This window comes from Podarcis liolepis (assembly GCF_965112155.1).
Source record: "Podarcis liolepis genome assembly, chromosome: 6".
NCBI classification, from domain to species: Eukaryota; Metazoa; Chordata; class Lepidosauria; order Squamata; family Lacertidae; genus Podarcis; species Podarcis liolepis.
The window spans coordinates 2,047,310-2,064,796 of NC_139559.1; the positions used below are offsets into that span (position 1 = coordinate 2,047,310).

Here is a 17,487-nt window from a genome sequence, read left to right on the forward strand (position 1 = left end):
TAGCAGTGTTTGTGTTTGTTTCTGAGGTAATAAGTGCAGCACGGAGATCAGAGTCTGTCGGTTTCCCTATAGCTTGGTTCAAAATGTTGCTACCCTAGAGTTGAGTTTTGTCGCCCTTGTTTATATATATATATTTCTGTGTTGCTATGCAAGCATGACATTAACATCTGTACATTAAAATCAGCATCTGGGAGACTGAGGTTCAAATCCCCACTCACCCACTGGGGTGCCTTGGACCAGTCACTGCCGATCAGCATAACCTACCTCGCAGGATTGTTGTGGGGATTAAGTAAAGAGGGGAACCGCTGTGTGCCATGTTGAGCTAGGGTGGAAAGGTGGGGTGTCAAGGCAATACATAATTTGAGTGTAGAAATGTGTCTGTTGGGGGCAGTTCACGGTGTTCTTTCTGTGTGGGTTAGTGCTTTGGGGTTTGCATTTGGGTCTGTACAGAATATTGAACTTCGAAAGTTCATGTCCTTGGGAGAAGGGCTACAAAACACAGTGGGTAGACTCCATTGGGTGTTTGTGTGTACGTGTGGAGAGAGCTAGTTGCAGTTCCTGGCCCCTCCAGCTGAAAGGATCCAATTCAGCCAGGACTGAACAAGACCATGTAGAACCACTTCCATTTAGAAAAGGCAGGAGAGGAATAGACGGGAAGAATCGTCCGGTTCCTGGAGTAGCTTCTTCAGCTTCACCTCCATTGTTTTCTGGGCCTAGGGAGGTGATTATCACCTCTCATGAGCGTCTCTTTCCCCCAAATGAAAAACAATAGCCTCCCTTTGCAGAGATGTGAGGTTGCAAACATCCGATTATGCAGTAGCCTTGAGGTCTAAAGGCACATCCTCATGAAAGGCTAATGCAGAAGCAAACTTGGAACTTCTTCTGTCAGTGGTCTTGAGATCCTGAAACAGACACTTCTTATCTCTGCTTAGGAGAACCGGTAGCTGCCGTGTTGCAGGTCAGACTATTTCTCCATCCATCCATTCCTGCCTTGTCTACTCTGGCCAGCAGCAGCGGCTCTTGCCGGTGGTCTCTCTGCCTCTCTTTCCCATCACCTGTCATCATCCAATCTTTTTAACTGCAGACACTGCCTGGGAACGAACCTGGAACCTCCTGCATGCAAAGCTCTGTCACTAGGCTGTGGCTCCTCCCTTGCAAAATTCTTGATCTTTGCACTCCACATTCTTATCCTAGGACAGGGGTCTGCAACCTTTAAGACAAAAAGAGCCACTTGGACCTGTTTCCGAAGAAAAAAAAACTGGGAGCCGCAAAACCATTGCGACATTTAAAACAAATATATCTCCGGAGCCGCGATCTGACAGCGGGCGGGAAGGTGACGTCAGGACGGTGCGTGACTAACGCACGCACCGCCCCCATGCGACGTCACAGCCAGTACAGCGCCCGCCACAGTGGGGAGTGTCGGGGCACACAATGCGCCTCCTCCCTTCGCTAGTATCCGCCCCGGAGCCATGGCAAAGGTGTAAAAGAGCCACATGCGGCTCTGGAGCCGCGGGTTGCAGACCCCTGTCCTAGGAGGAAATGCTTCAGCGCCATCCCCCCACCTCTTTGCCTGCCCTTCCCTTGTGCAGGAGACCTTCCTGGCAGTTGGTGCCTACAGCGGATACCTGGGTGGGGCTTGCCTGGGGCGGGAAGGAGGACACGTCCTTGGGCCGAAGCGGCAGCCAGCCAGACGTTTTGCAAGCCCTGCGTGTGGCACGCGTCTCCTTGTCCGCCTTTATGGCCCATTAACTCAGAAGTCTAATTACGCCAGCTGAGATGACAACCTTCCTGAAACGCTTTGCCAGTGAAAAATGTGTTGGTTGCATCTGCTTGTGACGCACACGCTCCCAGGGCAAATTTCCCCAGAAGGGAGGGGGCACCTTAAGCGCTAAGCGGAGGACGATGTCTTACAAAAGCAGGTCTGCTGGCAGTGGCTCACAAGGGGGCGCTTTCCTGGCTGTTGCTGCAGATAATTAGCTGTTCCTGTGATGACCCCTTGGTTCTTTCTCTGAGTCAGATCCAATGTGCACAGAGGAGCACACCTGTCCAGCAGGTGGATCAAATCCAAACATGGTTTGCCTGTCAAGGTAATAGAACTGTAGAGCTGGAAGGAACCCCAAGGGTCATCTAGTCCAACCCCCTGAAACACAGGAACCACCGCAAAAGACTCTGTGACAGATGGCCACCCGACCTCTGTTTAAAAAAACCCATATGAAGAAGAGCTTGCCAACTTCTCCGTTCCACAGTCAAAGGCTCTTACTGTCAGAAAGCTTTTCTTGATGTTTAATTGGAATCTCCTTTTTTTGTAACTTGAAGCCATTGGTCCAGATCCCACCCTGTGGAGCAACAGAAGACACTCTTGCTCCACAGATGAGCCCTGGAGCCCCCAACAACCCTACCATTCTGTGACAGCCCAAGGGCAGAGAGATGGCGTTGCCCTTAAGGGACGGGGCGTCTTTTTCACCTGCCCGGAGTTTTATGAAGGCAATACAGCTCCCACGGCAGATGTCTCCATGGGCAGAGAGGAGCCCCACTTGGAAGGCGGGGTGGCAGTGCCTTTTCCTCCTTATCCTGGAGCTCCCACAAGGGGTGCCCACCCTGGCATCACACTCGACAAGATGGAACGCAACTGAGCCCTCCTGCACTTCATGTCGGATTATGTGTAGAATAACATTGATCCTCTTAGCCAAAGCTCTTCCCCCTACTGCCGGCATGTATTATTTCATCAAGGTGGCTTGGGCAGCTTTCCTTTTGTTACGGAATTCCATGGGCCCTCATTAAAGTATATTACAGGGGAGAAATTTTAAAGCTATTTATCTCTGGGAAGTTTATGGTGCGGTATCAATGCCTCACAATGGAACAATTTCTGCGGAACTCTTTTATTCTCCTATTTGCCACCATACCACTTAGATTTTTAATACTTTAATGAGAAATACTTTTCTGTAAGTAGCAGTGCATAGTTAAAACTGTGGAACTCCCTCCCACAGAAAGCAGTGAGGGCCACCAACCTAGAAGGCTTTTAAAGAGGATTAGACAAATTCTTGCAGGAGAGGGCTGTCAATGTCTCCTAGCTACAATGGCTATGCTGTGACTCCACTGTCAGAGGCAGTGATGCTAAAACCCTACTTGAGGGTTTCCCATATAGGCATCTGGTTGGCCACTGTGAGAACAGGATCCTGGCCTAGGAGAGCCATTGGCCTGATCCAGCAGATGCTCTTTGCATGTTCTTTGCAAGTTCTTCTGGAGAGGTTTTGTGAAGAAAGGGGATGACTGACACCTCCAGGCTCCTAGTCCCCTCAGGCCATTCTGGGATAGGCCAAAAGTGTTCAAGGTTTTCACCAAGTCCTGTTTCTTCTATAGATTTTTTCAAAATAATTCCACGATACGTTATCGAAGGCCTTCTCCGCATCTATTATGACCTAGTTGAGATTCCTGCATTGCAGGGGGTTGGGCTAGATGACCCTTGGGGTCCCTTGTTCTCTGATTCAGGAGGTCTGAGCTAGGTCTTTTGACACCCAGAACCGACTCGACTGCCTCTTTTCCAGCCTCCGGGTTACAAGTGAGCACACCGGCATGGGAAGGATCTCTGCTAGGACCCCCCACCTGCTCCATCCAGAGAAAGCAGCCAATTTTTCCTCCTATAAATTTTTAATTATTGCTCTTATCTGCTCCTGCGATAACGCTGCAGCTTGGAGAGCCTGCCTGTTGTTTATGCCCCCTTCTGATCTTGTATGTACAAACAAAACTTCTTTTGATAGGAGAGATTATTTGCTTGCCTTTGCTGCCTCAGCCCGGAGGCCGCAGCATGCGCCCTAATCTCCTGGCTGTGCGGCAGAGATAGGGAGTATAAATTTAATCGAGGTGAACTTGGGAGTGTTTGAAGATTGCAACAAAGCCTCATGAATCCTGCCACCTTTTGCACTCCCGATGAGCTGGATTTCTGTACCCAGAACCTCCGAGGTTATGGAGGGCAGCAAAGATTGGCAGCCGACAAAATCTAGAATTTAATTGCTATTCATGAGGTCCGCAGGTGGCACTAAAATCTTGATAACGAAGTGGCTTGGAGCTGCAGCTGCCCGAGCCTTTTCAAATGTCAAAAAGGGAGAGCTGCTTTTTCCCTTTGCCTGCCCCTGTAGAGACTGCCGTATAGTTTTGAGGGTAGTCATGTATCTGGAAACACATCGAGGAGAACCAAAGATGCCTTCCACTGTCTCCTTGTGTCGTGACAACATTCATGTTGGCAGAAAATGTGCTTGACTCTGTTAACTTTGCTCAGTTGAGGGCAGCAGGGGGAATCTGCCTACCGGGTGCAGGTGAGCTATGGGTCAAATCAAACTTTGGTCAAGAGAGGCTGGGTCATGGTTTTAGCAGGCCTGAAATACCTTCATTTCCCTGGAAATGCTGTCCTTTCTAGATGAGAAGATGCTGCAAGCAGTGGACAATCTAGCAAATGTTTTCACAGGGGTGGGCAGATTGCAGATGTCGGCTAAAGTTACTATTTCGTCTAGTGGTCTCCCCAAAACAGGTTGCTCTAAAACACTGCGTTTGTACTTGCGCCTTCCAGTAAGTGTAGACCTAGGCTATGACCCTAAACTGTCAGCCTCATTTTTGTGTTCTTTGCCAAGGCGGTTGCAAACTGCTTCTGATCTCTACTGACCTTGCCCTCAGTGCGAAACACGCCTTGCCCTGTTTCAGGTGCTCTTCTTAGCGCCATTTTCCTCCACTTCCTCTGCCTCAGGTGAGGCTCTCACTGCCATTCAACCCAGTCGGTGCCACTGCTTTGGGTGATTTTTCTGGCAACGCCACCTGCCCTGAGCACAGTCACTTGTTGACAAAATCACACATGGGCAGCCAAGGCAAGCTGGGCCAAGAGGAGGAGAAGAAGAAGAGGAGGAGGAGGAGGAGTTTGGATTTGATATCCCGCTTTATCACTACCCAAAAGAGTCTCAAAGCAGCTAACATTCTCCTTTCCCTTCCTCCCCCACAACAAACACTCTGTGAGGTGAGTGGGGCTGAGAGACTTCAGAGAAATGTGACTGGCCCAAAGTCACCCAGCAGCTGCATGTGGAGGAGTGGGGAAGCGAACCCGGTTCACCAGATTACAAGTCCACCGCTCTTAACCACCACACCACACTGGCTCTCAAGAGGGAGGAAGAGGAGGAGGAAAATCACACCAAGGCGAAACAGACGCTGCCGCGAGAACAGAAACCCAACCAGTAGCCTCAGCTCGATGTGATCATTTAGTGGCGAACACATCTCTTGGCTTCATATACTTTTGAAGTGCCCATCACAATCAGAGAGCCTCTGTTGCGGCTCTCTGCAGCCTGTATCACATGATACAGGTATGCTCACCTGGGAGGCAAGATCTACTGGCACAGCAGCAAATCCAGGTTTGCCCTGTATCATACATTAAAAGCAGCCTTTAGCGTTAATGAAACCCGTTAGCCACCCCCCACAACACGTTGCCCAGAGGGAGGAGGGGGCCGCACAGGGAATTGCTTCCAGTGATGTCACATTAATGACTGAAATTAGCGTCGACCAAAAAGTTTAATTCTGCCCGGCGCTGGGGCTGTTTGTTTTGGGATTAGCTGCTTGTTGTAATCTTCTTGATTAAGGATTATGATCCCTTTAGAAGCATAAGCCAGGCAAGCCTCCCAGGAGCCGACGGAGCGCCGCGCACAATGTGCATTGCGGCGCCGCGCTTGGAGGGAGTGACCTTTCCCAGGCAGGCAGCTAATCCAGACAGCTCAGCAGAAGTTTTGTGGCTGAGGGTAGCGGCCCTTGCTCTTGGCTCCATTGGCACAGGGCACAGCTGGCCTCTGAAAGGAAGCGTGCCCCCTGGAGGCATTAGTGGGCACTTCCTCCTCAGCGGTGGGAGAGGCAAACTGTGCCCAGAGGGCCAACCAAAGCCAGCTTCTTCAGCATCTGAAACTCTTCTCTCTTCCAGCGGGGACTAGAAAAATGCTTGACAAACCAGTGGCTGCGGGAGGCTCTCCTGAAGCCAAGTGATGCACTGTATTTTGTATACAGGCTGGAGATGTCTTCATGCCTTCGATGGTCAGCTGCTTGGAGAGAGAGAGAGAGAGAGAGAGAGAGAGAGAGAGAGAGAGAGAGCCCTTTGTTGGTGCTAAGAGCCAAGGCTGATGCTGGGAGCCGAGGCTCTTGCTCCTTCCCTTTCCCATTGATGGGAGATGTCTGCTCCTGCAAAGAGCACACCTGTGCTCAGATCTTAGGCCCGGCATCTTGCGTGAACTCCCGCCTACATCTTGTGGCTCTGAGGAAATAGTTGCACCTGAGATTTTTTTTTCTTTTTAAATTTTATTAAAGATTTTCTTGTTTTACAGAAGTATTTGTAATGTCTCTCGTATTTTTTCCATGTAACATTTTTACAAATCAGTTTCATTTGTTGAGACATTGGGAGGGTGGAGGGGGGAAGAGGGGTGGGGTGGGGTCGGGTGGCAATGTTTCTAATTTGCTTAATGTATGTAGGGTTCCATGTCAGCGTTGCTCGTGCAGGTTCTCGGCTGTTCATTTGTGTTTCTTTGGTGTTGAGAGAGGTTGGGGTTGGCCTATGGTGTGGTTGTTTGTGATTGGCTGTGGTGATCTTTGTTTTCGTGTGTGAGTGGGGTGGGTGGGTGTTTTGGATCAGGTTATTCATATTGATTTGTATTCTGTTGGTGGGTTATTGTCATTGTCTTGTTGGGCTGTGTATGTGATAAAGGGGAGCCATACCGGGGTAAAGGCGTCTTTTTCTATTTGCCCCCGTGTCAGTTTCAGTTTATTGGTTAATTTTTCTAGTAAGGCTGTTTCCCATACTATTTGGTACCATTGGTCCATGCTTACTCCTGACAGGTCTCTCCAGTGTCTGGTTATGGTGTTTCTGGCTGCTGAAAGTAGGTGGGTTATGAGTTCTTTGTGGTGTAAATTGGCATTGTTGTCTTGGAAGATGTTTAGTAGGGCCAATTCTGGGGTGGTGTCTAATACTTGCTTAGTTATTTTACATATTTCTTGTATGGCTGTTGTCCAGAATAGTTGGTTTTTGGGGCACTCCCACCACATGTGGAGGTATGGTTGCACCTGAGATTTGTGGATCGGCAACAGATACACAAGAATGTTCAGAGTCGTGCATGTGGCAAGAGGCAGCCCCATCCCGAGTTGAGGCCTCCTTCTTGGAGCAAGTGACTTCCATCGCCTGTCAAGAGGAAGCCTTTGGCTCTTGATGGGGATGAGACTCTCTTTTCTTGGAGGTTTTTTTCAGCAGAGGTTGGATGGCCACCTAGTTGAGATTCCTGCGTTGCAGGGGATTGGACTACATGAACCTCGGCGTCCCTTCCAACTCTACAGTTCTATGAAACAGCACTTTCATTCTCACAGGTGGTGGGGTTTGAAGGCTGGTTCACTCAGAATTTGCAATCACAGGTAAAATGAAGAGTTGACAAGCACTCCAGTGCATGCAAAAAGATATTTCAGGCACCCACCTGGGCCATTCGTAGAGCTCTTTGTGTGGTATCTGTAAAACAGATGAAAGAGGAGCTAGTGAAAAAAACCCTTTTTGAGCTTTCCAGTGGCCATGGATCGCTTTTCATCTCACTTCATGCACGGATATGCTTGGGGGACGTGGAAACACATTCCAAGTCGATATGCCTCCAGTTCTGGGTACTACAATTTTAGAAGGATGTTGACAAGCTGGAACTATGTGCAGAGGAGGACAAGCAAGATGATCAAGGGCCTGGAAACCAAGCCTTATGAGAAAACGTTGAGGGAATTAGGTATGTTTAACCTGGAGAAAAGAAGACTGAGAGGTGATAGCCATCTTCAAATATCTGAAGGGCTGTCCCCTGGAAGAGCGAGCAGACTTGTTTTCTGCTGCTCCAGAGGACAATAAAGGAAATTCCAATTAAACAATAGGATGCTCTTTCTCACAGTAGGAGCTATTTGAAAGTGGAATGGACCACCTTAGAAGATGGTGGACTCTCCTTCCTTGGAGGTTTTTAAACAGGTTGGGTGGCTAGATGTCATGGATTTGTTGGTTGTAATGCCTGTCTTGCCAGGGCGGGTGGACTAGATGGCCCTTGTGGTCCCTTCCAGCTCTACAATTCATTGGTTCTCTGCGTGTGGAGGGATTTGTCCCAGGATAATTGGTGTCACAAAGCGGTCCTGCTCCTGAATCCTCCTTTCTCAGCTAGCTTCAGAGCCCGGCCGTGCCAGATGTCCTTGGGCCCCAGAGCTGCGGTGCTTCTGAGCTTCAATCAGCTGCCTGTTTAACTTTCCCTGTGACAAGCTAAGCTGACATCCAGCGTCAAATGTGTAAATCGCCTCGCCACCAAAACATGCATCTCACTTGCAGCATCACGAAAGTAATGAATCAAAGTGTCAAGTAGCTTGAAGAAAATGAATTTGTTAATTGCCTGCATACTCAGACTCGGGGTAATATAAAAGTGAAGACTTGGAAACGCTCAAGTAGGAGGCAAACTGTGACCTCATTGCTGTTACTGAGCCCTGGCAGGAGGCGGAAAATGGAGGCGGCTGTGTGATCAGAATAATAAAATCACCACCTCGGAAGAGGCTTGGGTGCCCCTCCAAGCAGCCAGCACAAGATTGCAGGCTATGGAATTGTTCTGGGTCTGAGCAGCGCCCATAACAAGCCAGCAGCTGGGCATAAACAAAGCCATTCTGTGCTAGTTTTTCATGCATCACAAAGTTAGACTGTGGAACTCGCTGCCACAGGAGGCAGTGGTGCCAATCAACCTAGACTGCTTTAAAAGGGGATTAAACAAATTCATGGAAGAGAGGACTATTGGTGGCTCCTAGCCAGGATGGCTCTACTCGGCCCTCCAGAGTTGCTGTCTCCGAGCTTCTGAATCCCAGTTCCTGAAAACCACAGGAGGGGGAGAGTTGCTCTTGTGCTTGGATCCTGGTTATGGGTTTCCCATAATGGGCGTCTGGGCGGCTACTGTGAGAACAGGATGCTGGACTGGGTGGGCCTCTGGCCTGATCCAGAAGGCTCTATTTATTCCAGGAAGTGAGAAAGCATGGAAAGGCAGGATATAAATGTAACAAATACATTTCTCAGCAAGCAAGCTGTGGTGGAATGCCTCAATATCCGCTTCTTTCACCCCACGGATCTTGGGTGTGTCTTCTGTCTTCGCAGGTGTGGGAGTCAGATCCACGGGTGAACGGTTTGTGCTCTGGGAGTTGGCACCATGTTGGAGTTGCCGACAGGCTTTCTCAAATGCACATTTCCAAGCTAGGCTGAAGAGCTCACTGGTCCATCAGCGAGTCAGACCCCTTCTCTGCATCTGCCTCCTTCTCTGTATCCCACCGAGATGTCTTCGGACAATTGAGGGGGTTCCCTTCCATACACAAAATTTGCAAAGTCACACAGCAAGGCATTCCTGGCGGCTGCTCCCTAGTTTCCACATTCCTTTCCTGCACAGCCTGAAATGGTTCCCTAAGCAGATGCAAAATATTGCTTATTTGGGCCAGCATTTGGGGCTGGAGACAAGCCTGTTTTGGGCAGACGCTGCATTTATTACACGCTCCGAGGTGTTGCCTGCCCTGAGCCTTTGGGGAAATATGGAAGGATCTCTTTCAAATAAGTGCATCAGCTGAATCCCAAACACTCCCTGGCAGGTTTTCAGACAGGGGTGGATCTTATCAGGGAGCCAGATCCTAAATCCACAGTTGCGTTTCATGTGGTCCTTTGGAAACAGTCTTTCTTGTGCCTCAGCTGGAGCTTCTGTGCCAGCCTGGGGGCGGAAAGCACAGCTGAGCTCTGCTGCAGCCCCTGTTTGTTTCAGCGAGTCTTACATGGAAGCTCTTTCCCCTCCCACACTGCACCATGGTTAATTGACAGTGCAAATATTTTCAGTCTCTTCAGCTTCATAATACCTTAACAAGATCCCTTTAGCACATCTACGGCTGTTGACAATGCTCTGAGAACCAAGAGGGGGGCTTTGTTTTGTTTTGTTTTTTTGCACACAGAGGCAATGTGCAACGTGTCTCAAGGCTGCCATCACACCAGCTCCCTCTCAGTCCAGCACGGCTCCACATTCTAGGCTGTTGCCAGGATGCTGTGTTTCCTTACAGTCACAAGAGTCTCTGTCTGTGTACACACACACATGCCTGCCTATGGTTTTTGAGTCTTGCAGTGTCATTATCCTCTTGGAATCTGGTAACTTCTTCAGAGAGAGAAGCACTCCTGAAGTCCACCCCAGTAGTGAAAACCGCAATCAGGGCCTTGAAATGCTTTTAAGGCGTTATCATCCGAGGAAGATATTCCAGACAGGACCTTATCTGGAAGGCTGTCTGTTGTCAGCTGCTTGAAGCATTCTTTGCTATAATAATAATTTTTGTGCTGTATGGTTCTTTGTCAACCTTGCTGAAATGCGCACTTTGCAGTTGTAATGATACTTTTATTGAAAACTACGGGCTCATTATCAATATATTGCTGCAGCCACGTGCGCCTTGCAGCACTTTTATAGAACTGGGCCCTTGTTTGTGATCTTGCAAAAGAGTCAGCATGCCAGGGTTCTGTGGCCAAGCCCAAGGAGCAGCCACACCGGAGGGCGGGACACTTGACAGCCTCAAATTCAGTTAGGACCACCATGACTTTGCTTGCCCCAGAGATCATCCTCACCTGTAGGCGATGAGTGGCGACTTTGCCTCTTTTGCATTGTAAGTCACCCCGTACTACCTTTGCGCCTGCATTGCAGGGGGTTGGACTAGATGACCGTTGGGGTCCCTTCCAACTTCACAATTCTGTGATTCCTGCAGCACCTCACAAAGGCATCTGTTGAGAGTGTTGATATTGTGCAAATGCATTTTAAAAGTAGCTGATTGTTTGAAACGGTGCAAAATGCAGTGGTTTGAGTGCCCACTGGGGTAGGGTACCCCCAACATGCCACCCCACTGTGGAAAGAATTGCCCTGGCTTCCAGTTAGCTACTGGGCCAAGTTCAAGGTAGCAACGTTGGTGTACAGAGTCCTATACATCTTGGGACCAGGATACCTGGTCTCATACCCCTTGTGTACCTTATAGATCACTGTGCTCTGCAGATATCTTTTCAGGAGGTTCATTCCCCATGAAATAGGGACCAGGTCTTCAATTCTGTGGCACTTCGTGCCTTTGGAATGCCCTCCCCTTAAATATCAGGCAGACACTGCCACTGCTGTCTTTATAGCGAAATATAAAGAAGGCAGACGTTCTTGCTGGCCTGGCTTTGATTTCCAACACCTGGGGTGAAGTGCGGGCTGCAGCGAGCTTTTCCTTTAAGGGAGCATTCCATGCCCTTGTCAAAAGCTGCTCTCATCTCTGTGTCTGCATGGTAAAGCCAGTGATCTGACCATTGCTTTTCAAGACAGACTGATGCCTGTGGCACGGAGGGAGCCTCTGCCTGTTGTGGAGATGGGGGGTGGCTTGGGGGGACAGTCTCTGGCAAATGCAAAGCACCTTTGTGGGGGGCTCCTTCCGTTCTAGCAGCTCAGCTGTGGATCCGGGAAGCACTTTGCCCGAAAGAGGCAGCCTGACCCTCTTTTTCGGGGGGGGGGGGACAACAACAGGCGGTGAGGAGCAGCTCTCTGGAGCCTCTGCGAACACCTTGTTCCATCCTGGGAAACACAGCAAACGGACAAAGCCGATTGGCATGGAGGGCACGAAGCCCAGCTCCTCTCCTCCCTTTCTTCTCCTCATCAGAAATCAAGCCAGGATCTGGAGAGGGTCTTCAGGCGGCTCCTGTGGCTTCGCTCCACTCCCCTTCCTGAGCTTGTTAGCGAGGAAACTGTCCTCCCAGCTCCCTCCACCCTCTGTCTTGCCGCGTTTTATCTTGGATCTGCTCTAAGAAGTCCACAACACCCTCCCTTTGCGAGGATCTGCAGCGCTTTGTGTGTTGCCGTGTTGGTTTTTCCGAGGGGGCTGTGTGTTTTCTTCCGAGCCGGCATCAGTATTCTGCCCGAGTGTGCACAGGCTTCCACTCGGCCTGCTGCCTTTCGCCTCCCCTGCTGGGCAGATGTCCATTATAACGCAGTGCAAAAGGGGGTGGGAAGAAGGGGGAAAACAACAACAACAAAGGCAGAACAACGCTGCCGGGTTGAGGCACGGTTTGACGGGACCTCCTGCAGCTGCCAGCACGCCAGCCACGGAATAGACTCATCTGCATTCCGCCGCTCAGCCGCCAAAGTCAAGATCAATCTCATTAGGATGTTTTCGACACTTCCTGCATCCCAAAGTCTCTCCCCAGCCCAGCCCCATCCGCTTGCCCAGGGGTGGACAGCTTGGAACTGGCCTGAGCACAATCGCCACAGGGTAGAGTGGGGAAGACATCCAGCACCCTGGTTCCAATGGCAAAGCAGGGCAGCCGGCTTCCTGGCGCCTGATCCGCACTTGCAGAACACCCCTCTTATCTGAGGAGAACAGTGGTCGTTGGAGAGATGCTCATGGGGCTGTGGATCTGTGTGGGGTTTGGTTTCGTGCTTTAATTGGGGGAAGGGGCAGAGCACGTGCTTGGAGTGCAGAAGGTCCCGGGTTCAATCCCAGGCAACATTTCCAGGTAGGGCTGCAAAACACTGCCTGCCTGGAAACCCTCGAGATCTGCTGCCAGTCAGAGTAGGATCTACACAGAGCTAGGTGGAGCCCAGTGGTCTAGCACAGGTGGACCCTGCCAAAAGGCTGGAGACAGAGATCAGAGCTCCACGGGGAATTATCGACTGCCTTTCTGTTAAGCGGAGGCCTATGGCAGCCCACTTAGCTGGCTCAGAACTCTTGTCTCCTCCATCCCGCCCTGGGACTTAAGAGGCTGGGAAAGTTAACTTTATTGTTTGTGTCGCTGCCGCTGTCTGGGAGCTTCCTTTGCAAAACTGCAGGCTCTCAATTGCGATGCCTGGAGTGTCGCCCCAAGGCCTGTCAGTAGTCTGCAGAATGCTGAAACTGGCCCCACAGTGGGGGGGGGGGGATCAAATGCGATCTGCTGCAGGCGCCTCGCTTTGTACTGAGCTCAAAGTGTGCGCTGGCGCCTTCGGCCCGTCTCGCATCCGGCTGAGAGCTGAGCCTGGTGCTGGGTGCGTTTCTTTTGAGTGTGCTTAGTTTGGTGACGGTACCACAACAGCGGGTACCAAAATGGCAGGAGCACCCCTCTGGTTGTTCCCCTTTCCCCTGCGGCTGGCGCTGCTAATACAAAGCAAACCAAATGTGCAGCAGATTGGCCAGGCATGGAGCAAGGAGAGAGAGAGCTGTGGCTCCGTCTCCCCCTTTCTCCCTCCCCACAGATGCTGCGAAAACAGCAGGATCTCAGGTTTGGCTAGGAGGGAACCTTTCTTAGGGAAGGTGGGCCAATTCTTGAGCCATGTCAACACCCGGCATTTGGTCCTGCCTCAGCATTTCCTAGGCTGTTGGTGTCTGTGCTTTAAAAAGAAAGTGCAAAATTCCCTTTTGCTGTTGTCTTTCATGGGGAAAGGGGATTATCTTCAGTTTTTTGGCATGAACCAAAGTCACGTTGGCAATGCACCCTTGCATCTCTCCACATAAAGGCAAGAACTCCCGGGACTGGTATTCTTTGCAAATAGCCTTGCCTGGGGGGGTTCTGAATTTCTCTCCCCACACTCCTTTAGAGCAGAAGGTTCTGATTTGATAGAGAGACTGTGTGTGCGCGCGCACGCATGTGTTACAGTGTGGTTGCTTGCCACTGTACGCTTTGCTCAAACAGGTTGTGCGTTGGTGTCTCTCCAGCTCACCTCCATCTTGCTCCGTCGGAGTAATGGAGCCACTGAGCCGGGCTGCCCACCAGATAACAGGTTTATCGCCTCTCCTGTTCCTGCTGTCAGCTCCTCTCTCCCCTCCACCAATCTCCTTGGTGCATGAAAAATTGACACCCCCTCAAGTTGAAATCTGTTGCTGAAGGAGGAACATTTATTAGCGGCTTAGAAAACCTGTTCGCCCAGCAGGCTCTCCTTTTGCTTGTCGCCCTGCGCTGCCCAGGTGCGGAGTGTGGGATCCCCAGCACGAGAGAGGGTCTCCTCTGTCACTTGGGATCCCCCATGCCTGTTGCAGAGCCCTTCCCGCAAAAGGCCGAGACACCGGTTTATTGAAAGCCCCTTGCAAAGAGGTGCCTGTCGCTCCTATTCCATGAGCAATTGATCGCGGCTTCTCTCAGGCCCCCGGGCTAAGGCAGAGCTGTGGAAACTCATGTTAATCTGTCTTGACAGCAATGAGGAGATGATCCCTCTTCTCCGTACATTGCATTTTCCTCTCTGAAAAATAACAGATTCTGACACCCCTCTCCTCCGGCAAGCCAATAGAGGCAAATTTTATGGCCCCCCTTGCCTCATCAATCTTAATCGGCGGGATTAAAGCAAAGGTGGCGTGGAGAGGTTGGAATTGCATTTGCTCTGAAATGCCTGCAAGGCGAGGCCGGCTCTGAGCGCAGGAGGGAGCAGCCGCACCTGCCTTGGCAAGAGAATTTGTGCTTGGGCTCCCTCGGTGCAAAAGTGGACAGCTCTGCTTCTCTTTTACAGTGAAGACAGACACAAGGTGTTCACAGCAGTGAGCGTTCAGTGTTCCCTTTTAGGGTCTAGCAAACCAATCCGCAGGCTTGGAACAGTAGCCGACTGGGCCCTTGTCATGCAAAACCTGGAACAATTTTGCACCCTGGTGTTGCTTGTTATGTTGACTGTTCAGTACTTGGTGCCTCTAGACCATGGCTGCCTGTCATTGCCAACAGCAGTGCTGTCTGGCGATGTGAGCTGGCACCCCAGGAGGGCACCAGGTTAGCAGAGGCCACTGCTGGGGCCATATAAGCAACTGCTAGCCGTAGCTGCTGGCCCCACTGCTTGCAGCTGAACCCAAGGAAGCAAAGTGTTGTTGGAAGATTCAGGGCAGATTAAAGAAAGGACTTCTTCACACAGCACATGGTTAACCTGTGGAACTCCGACCTGCAGGAGGCAGTGATGGCTAGCAGCCCAGCTGGCTTTAAAAGAGGATTAGGCAAATTCATGGAGGAGGAGAGGCGGCTATCGGGGACTGTGCTCTGCTTTCAGGGTCAGAGGCAGCAATGCTTCTGAATACCACTTGCAGGAGGGCAGGGGACTCTGTGCTCAAATCCTGCTTGCTGGTTTCCCACAAGGGGCATCTGGTTGGCCACTGGGAGAGCAGGATGCCGGTCTGATCCAGCAGGGCTCTTCTTCCATTTCTAAATTCCCATTTCGCTGAAGGATGACTTCGCCTTGGGCCCTTCAGAATCAGGCCTGTGAAGGTGCAGGATGGAGATTTCGAGTGGAAGTGTTGGTCTTGGTGCCAGCAAGAGCCCAGTGGAGGCAGCAGCAGAAGCAGAAGAATAGTAGTTTCCTTTTGGGGCTTCTGCTCTCCCTCTTTCCCCAAGACTTGTGCTGCCTTGAACTTGACCCGTCAGCAAAATCTGAGAGGCTGCAAAGCAGGCAAGAGAAAGCTCATTATTTTGGGCAGCCTTTGTGCCTAACTCCGTGTTCGGCACAATGGCCTTTCTGTGAATAGATGCAAGCCTAGTTGCAGAATCCGCTCCCGCTGCAGCTAAATCAGGCTCCGCGGTCAGGAGTCGTTTGTTCCTGTCATGTCCCAATTGCCATCCCTTCAATGGGAACTTGTTCAGGAGAAGGGGCAAGCCTCTCTCGAGTTGCTTCTCTTCATACTGCACTGCAGGGTGTTGGACTAGATGACTTCCGGGGGTCCCTTTCAACTCTATGATTCCGTCACACTCAGCTGCGCAGGAAGCCGCTGACTCCTCTGCCCTTTGGCAAAGAGATGGGGGGGGGCAGCCTTAGCTACCCGACCTGAGTGTGTGCATCTCTTTCTCTTCCCCCAGAGCACATCTGCTCCATCTTGGCTTCCCTCCTGAGGAATCTGAGGGGACAGCAGAGAACTCGGCTGCTCAACAAGTTCACGGAGAACGACAGCGAGAAGGTGAGAGACGGGGGGGCAGTGTTGGGGAGCTGGGAACAGGAGACGGGGTTCAGAGCCTGGTGGGGGCGGGAGAAATTGGGCACTGCCTCAGTGATACTGTCCAAATGGTAACCAGGGTGGTGAGAGGCAGTGTGGTGTAGTGGTTAGAGTGTTGGACTACCAGGACCTGGGAGACCTGGGTTCAAATTCCCCACTCAGCCATAAAAAGCTCACCAGGTGAGCGGGCAAACACTGCCTCTCAGGCTGGGATTAAATGTGGGGACCCCCTTGCATGCCACCTTTAGTTCAACCAGTTATCTTTTTTCCTGCCCCCACAAGTTCTGCTAACATTTGGCACAGTGTTCCACCTGTCATGGATGCTTGAGTTGTGATTCCTGCATTGCAGGGGGGGTTGGACCAGATGACCCCTGAGGGTCCCTTCCAGCTGCTCAATTCTGTGATTCTATGACAATCCTCCAAAGGAGTTCCCTTGCACAAGACCCACCGTGCTGTTGCCCCTTTCCTATTTCAGTGGGGCTTGTGCCCCGTGGTGCAACACTGCTGCCCACATCCTGCCAACCCCTCTGCCGGATTCATGGCAGGGCCATGGCTTCATGGCTCCCCCTCACTGCCAGGTGTGTGCTGCGTGGGTGTCCTGTGGCATGAAATCAGTGGTACCTCTCGTTGCGAATGGGATCCGTTCCGGAGGCCCATTCGCAACATGAAAAGAGCGCAAATCGCAGCGTCGCGCCTGTGCATGCGCGGGTTGCGATTCACCGCTTCTGCACATGACATCATTTTGCGCTTCTGCACATGCGCGAGTGGTGAAACCCGGAAGTAACCCTTCCGGTACTTCCGGATCTCCGCAGGAGGTAACCTGAAAGAACATAACATGAAGCGGACGTAACGTGAGGTATGACTGTAGTGGCATAGGCTTCCTGCAGGGACCCTTCTTGAGACCACCAACCCCTTGGAGCGCAGCCCTGCCCCGGCTGCATGGATAGGGTGGGCCGGAGTCCTTAACCCCCGGCTTCTCCGGGGAAACCTGCAGTTTCAACCACCAGCATTTCAAGCTAAGGAAATGGTTAGTGCTCTCAGTGCTCCTGAAAATTGATATTGGCTCTGAGGACCTGTATCTTCCTTGGAAATCAATTAGTGGAGCGGAGAGGGAAGCAGGGATGTCCCGCTGGAGGGGAGGGCCTGTGCAAGCCTGCGCTTCTGGTGGGACTTGCCAAGTGGGTCCCCAGGGGCTGCTGTTGGTTTTCTTCTGCAAAGAGCAGCCGCTAATGCATCCTGAGAGCTTCAGACGTCTGCCGTTGGAATAAAATCTGCCGTCTCCGCACGCACCCACCCTGAAATATATGTGGGAGAGCAGGTCTGGCAACGGCTGCTGGCCAAGATAGCTGTCAACGAGGGGCAGAGGCAGGGAGGTTGCTCCTGTGCCCTCCTTGTGGGTTTCCTGGCAGCACCTGCCTGGGAGCCTAGTGCTGATTTCTCCCCTTTCGGCCTTGGAAATCTTGCCTCTCGGGAGACGCGGATGCAGCTGCTTTGGCAAGATGGAGAATGGTGTAAAGGGAGCCC

General features: G+C 51.3%; 1 protein-coding gene across 1 annotated transcript in view; it reads left to right on the forward strand.

Moving 5' to 3' along the window:
• The window catches only part of CTNNBL1 (catenin beta like 1), an 87,936-nt gene that overhangs the window by 54,874 nt on the left and 15,575 nt on the right, over nt 1-17,487 (forward strand). The window contains exon 12 of the mRNA XM_083507432.1: nt 15,830-15,927. Coding sequence (XP_083363558.1) covers nt 15,830-15,927 — 98 coding nt within the window. The remainder of the gene's footprint in view (nt 1-15,829; nt 15,928-17,487) is intronic.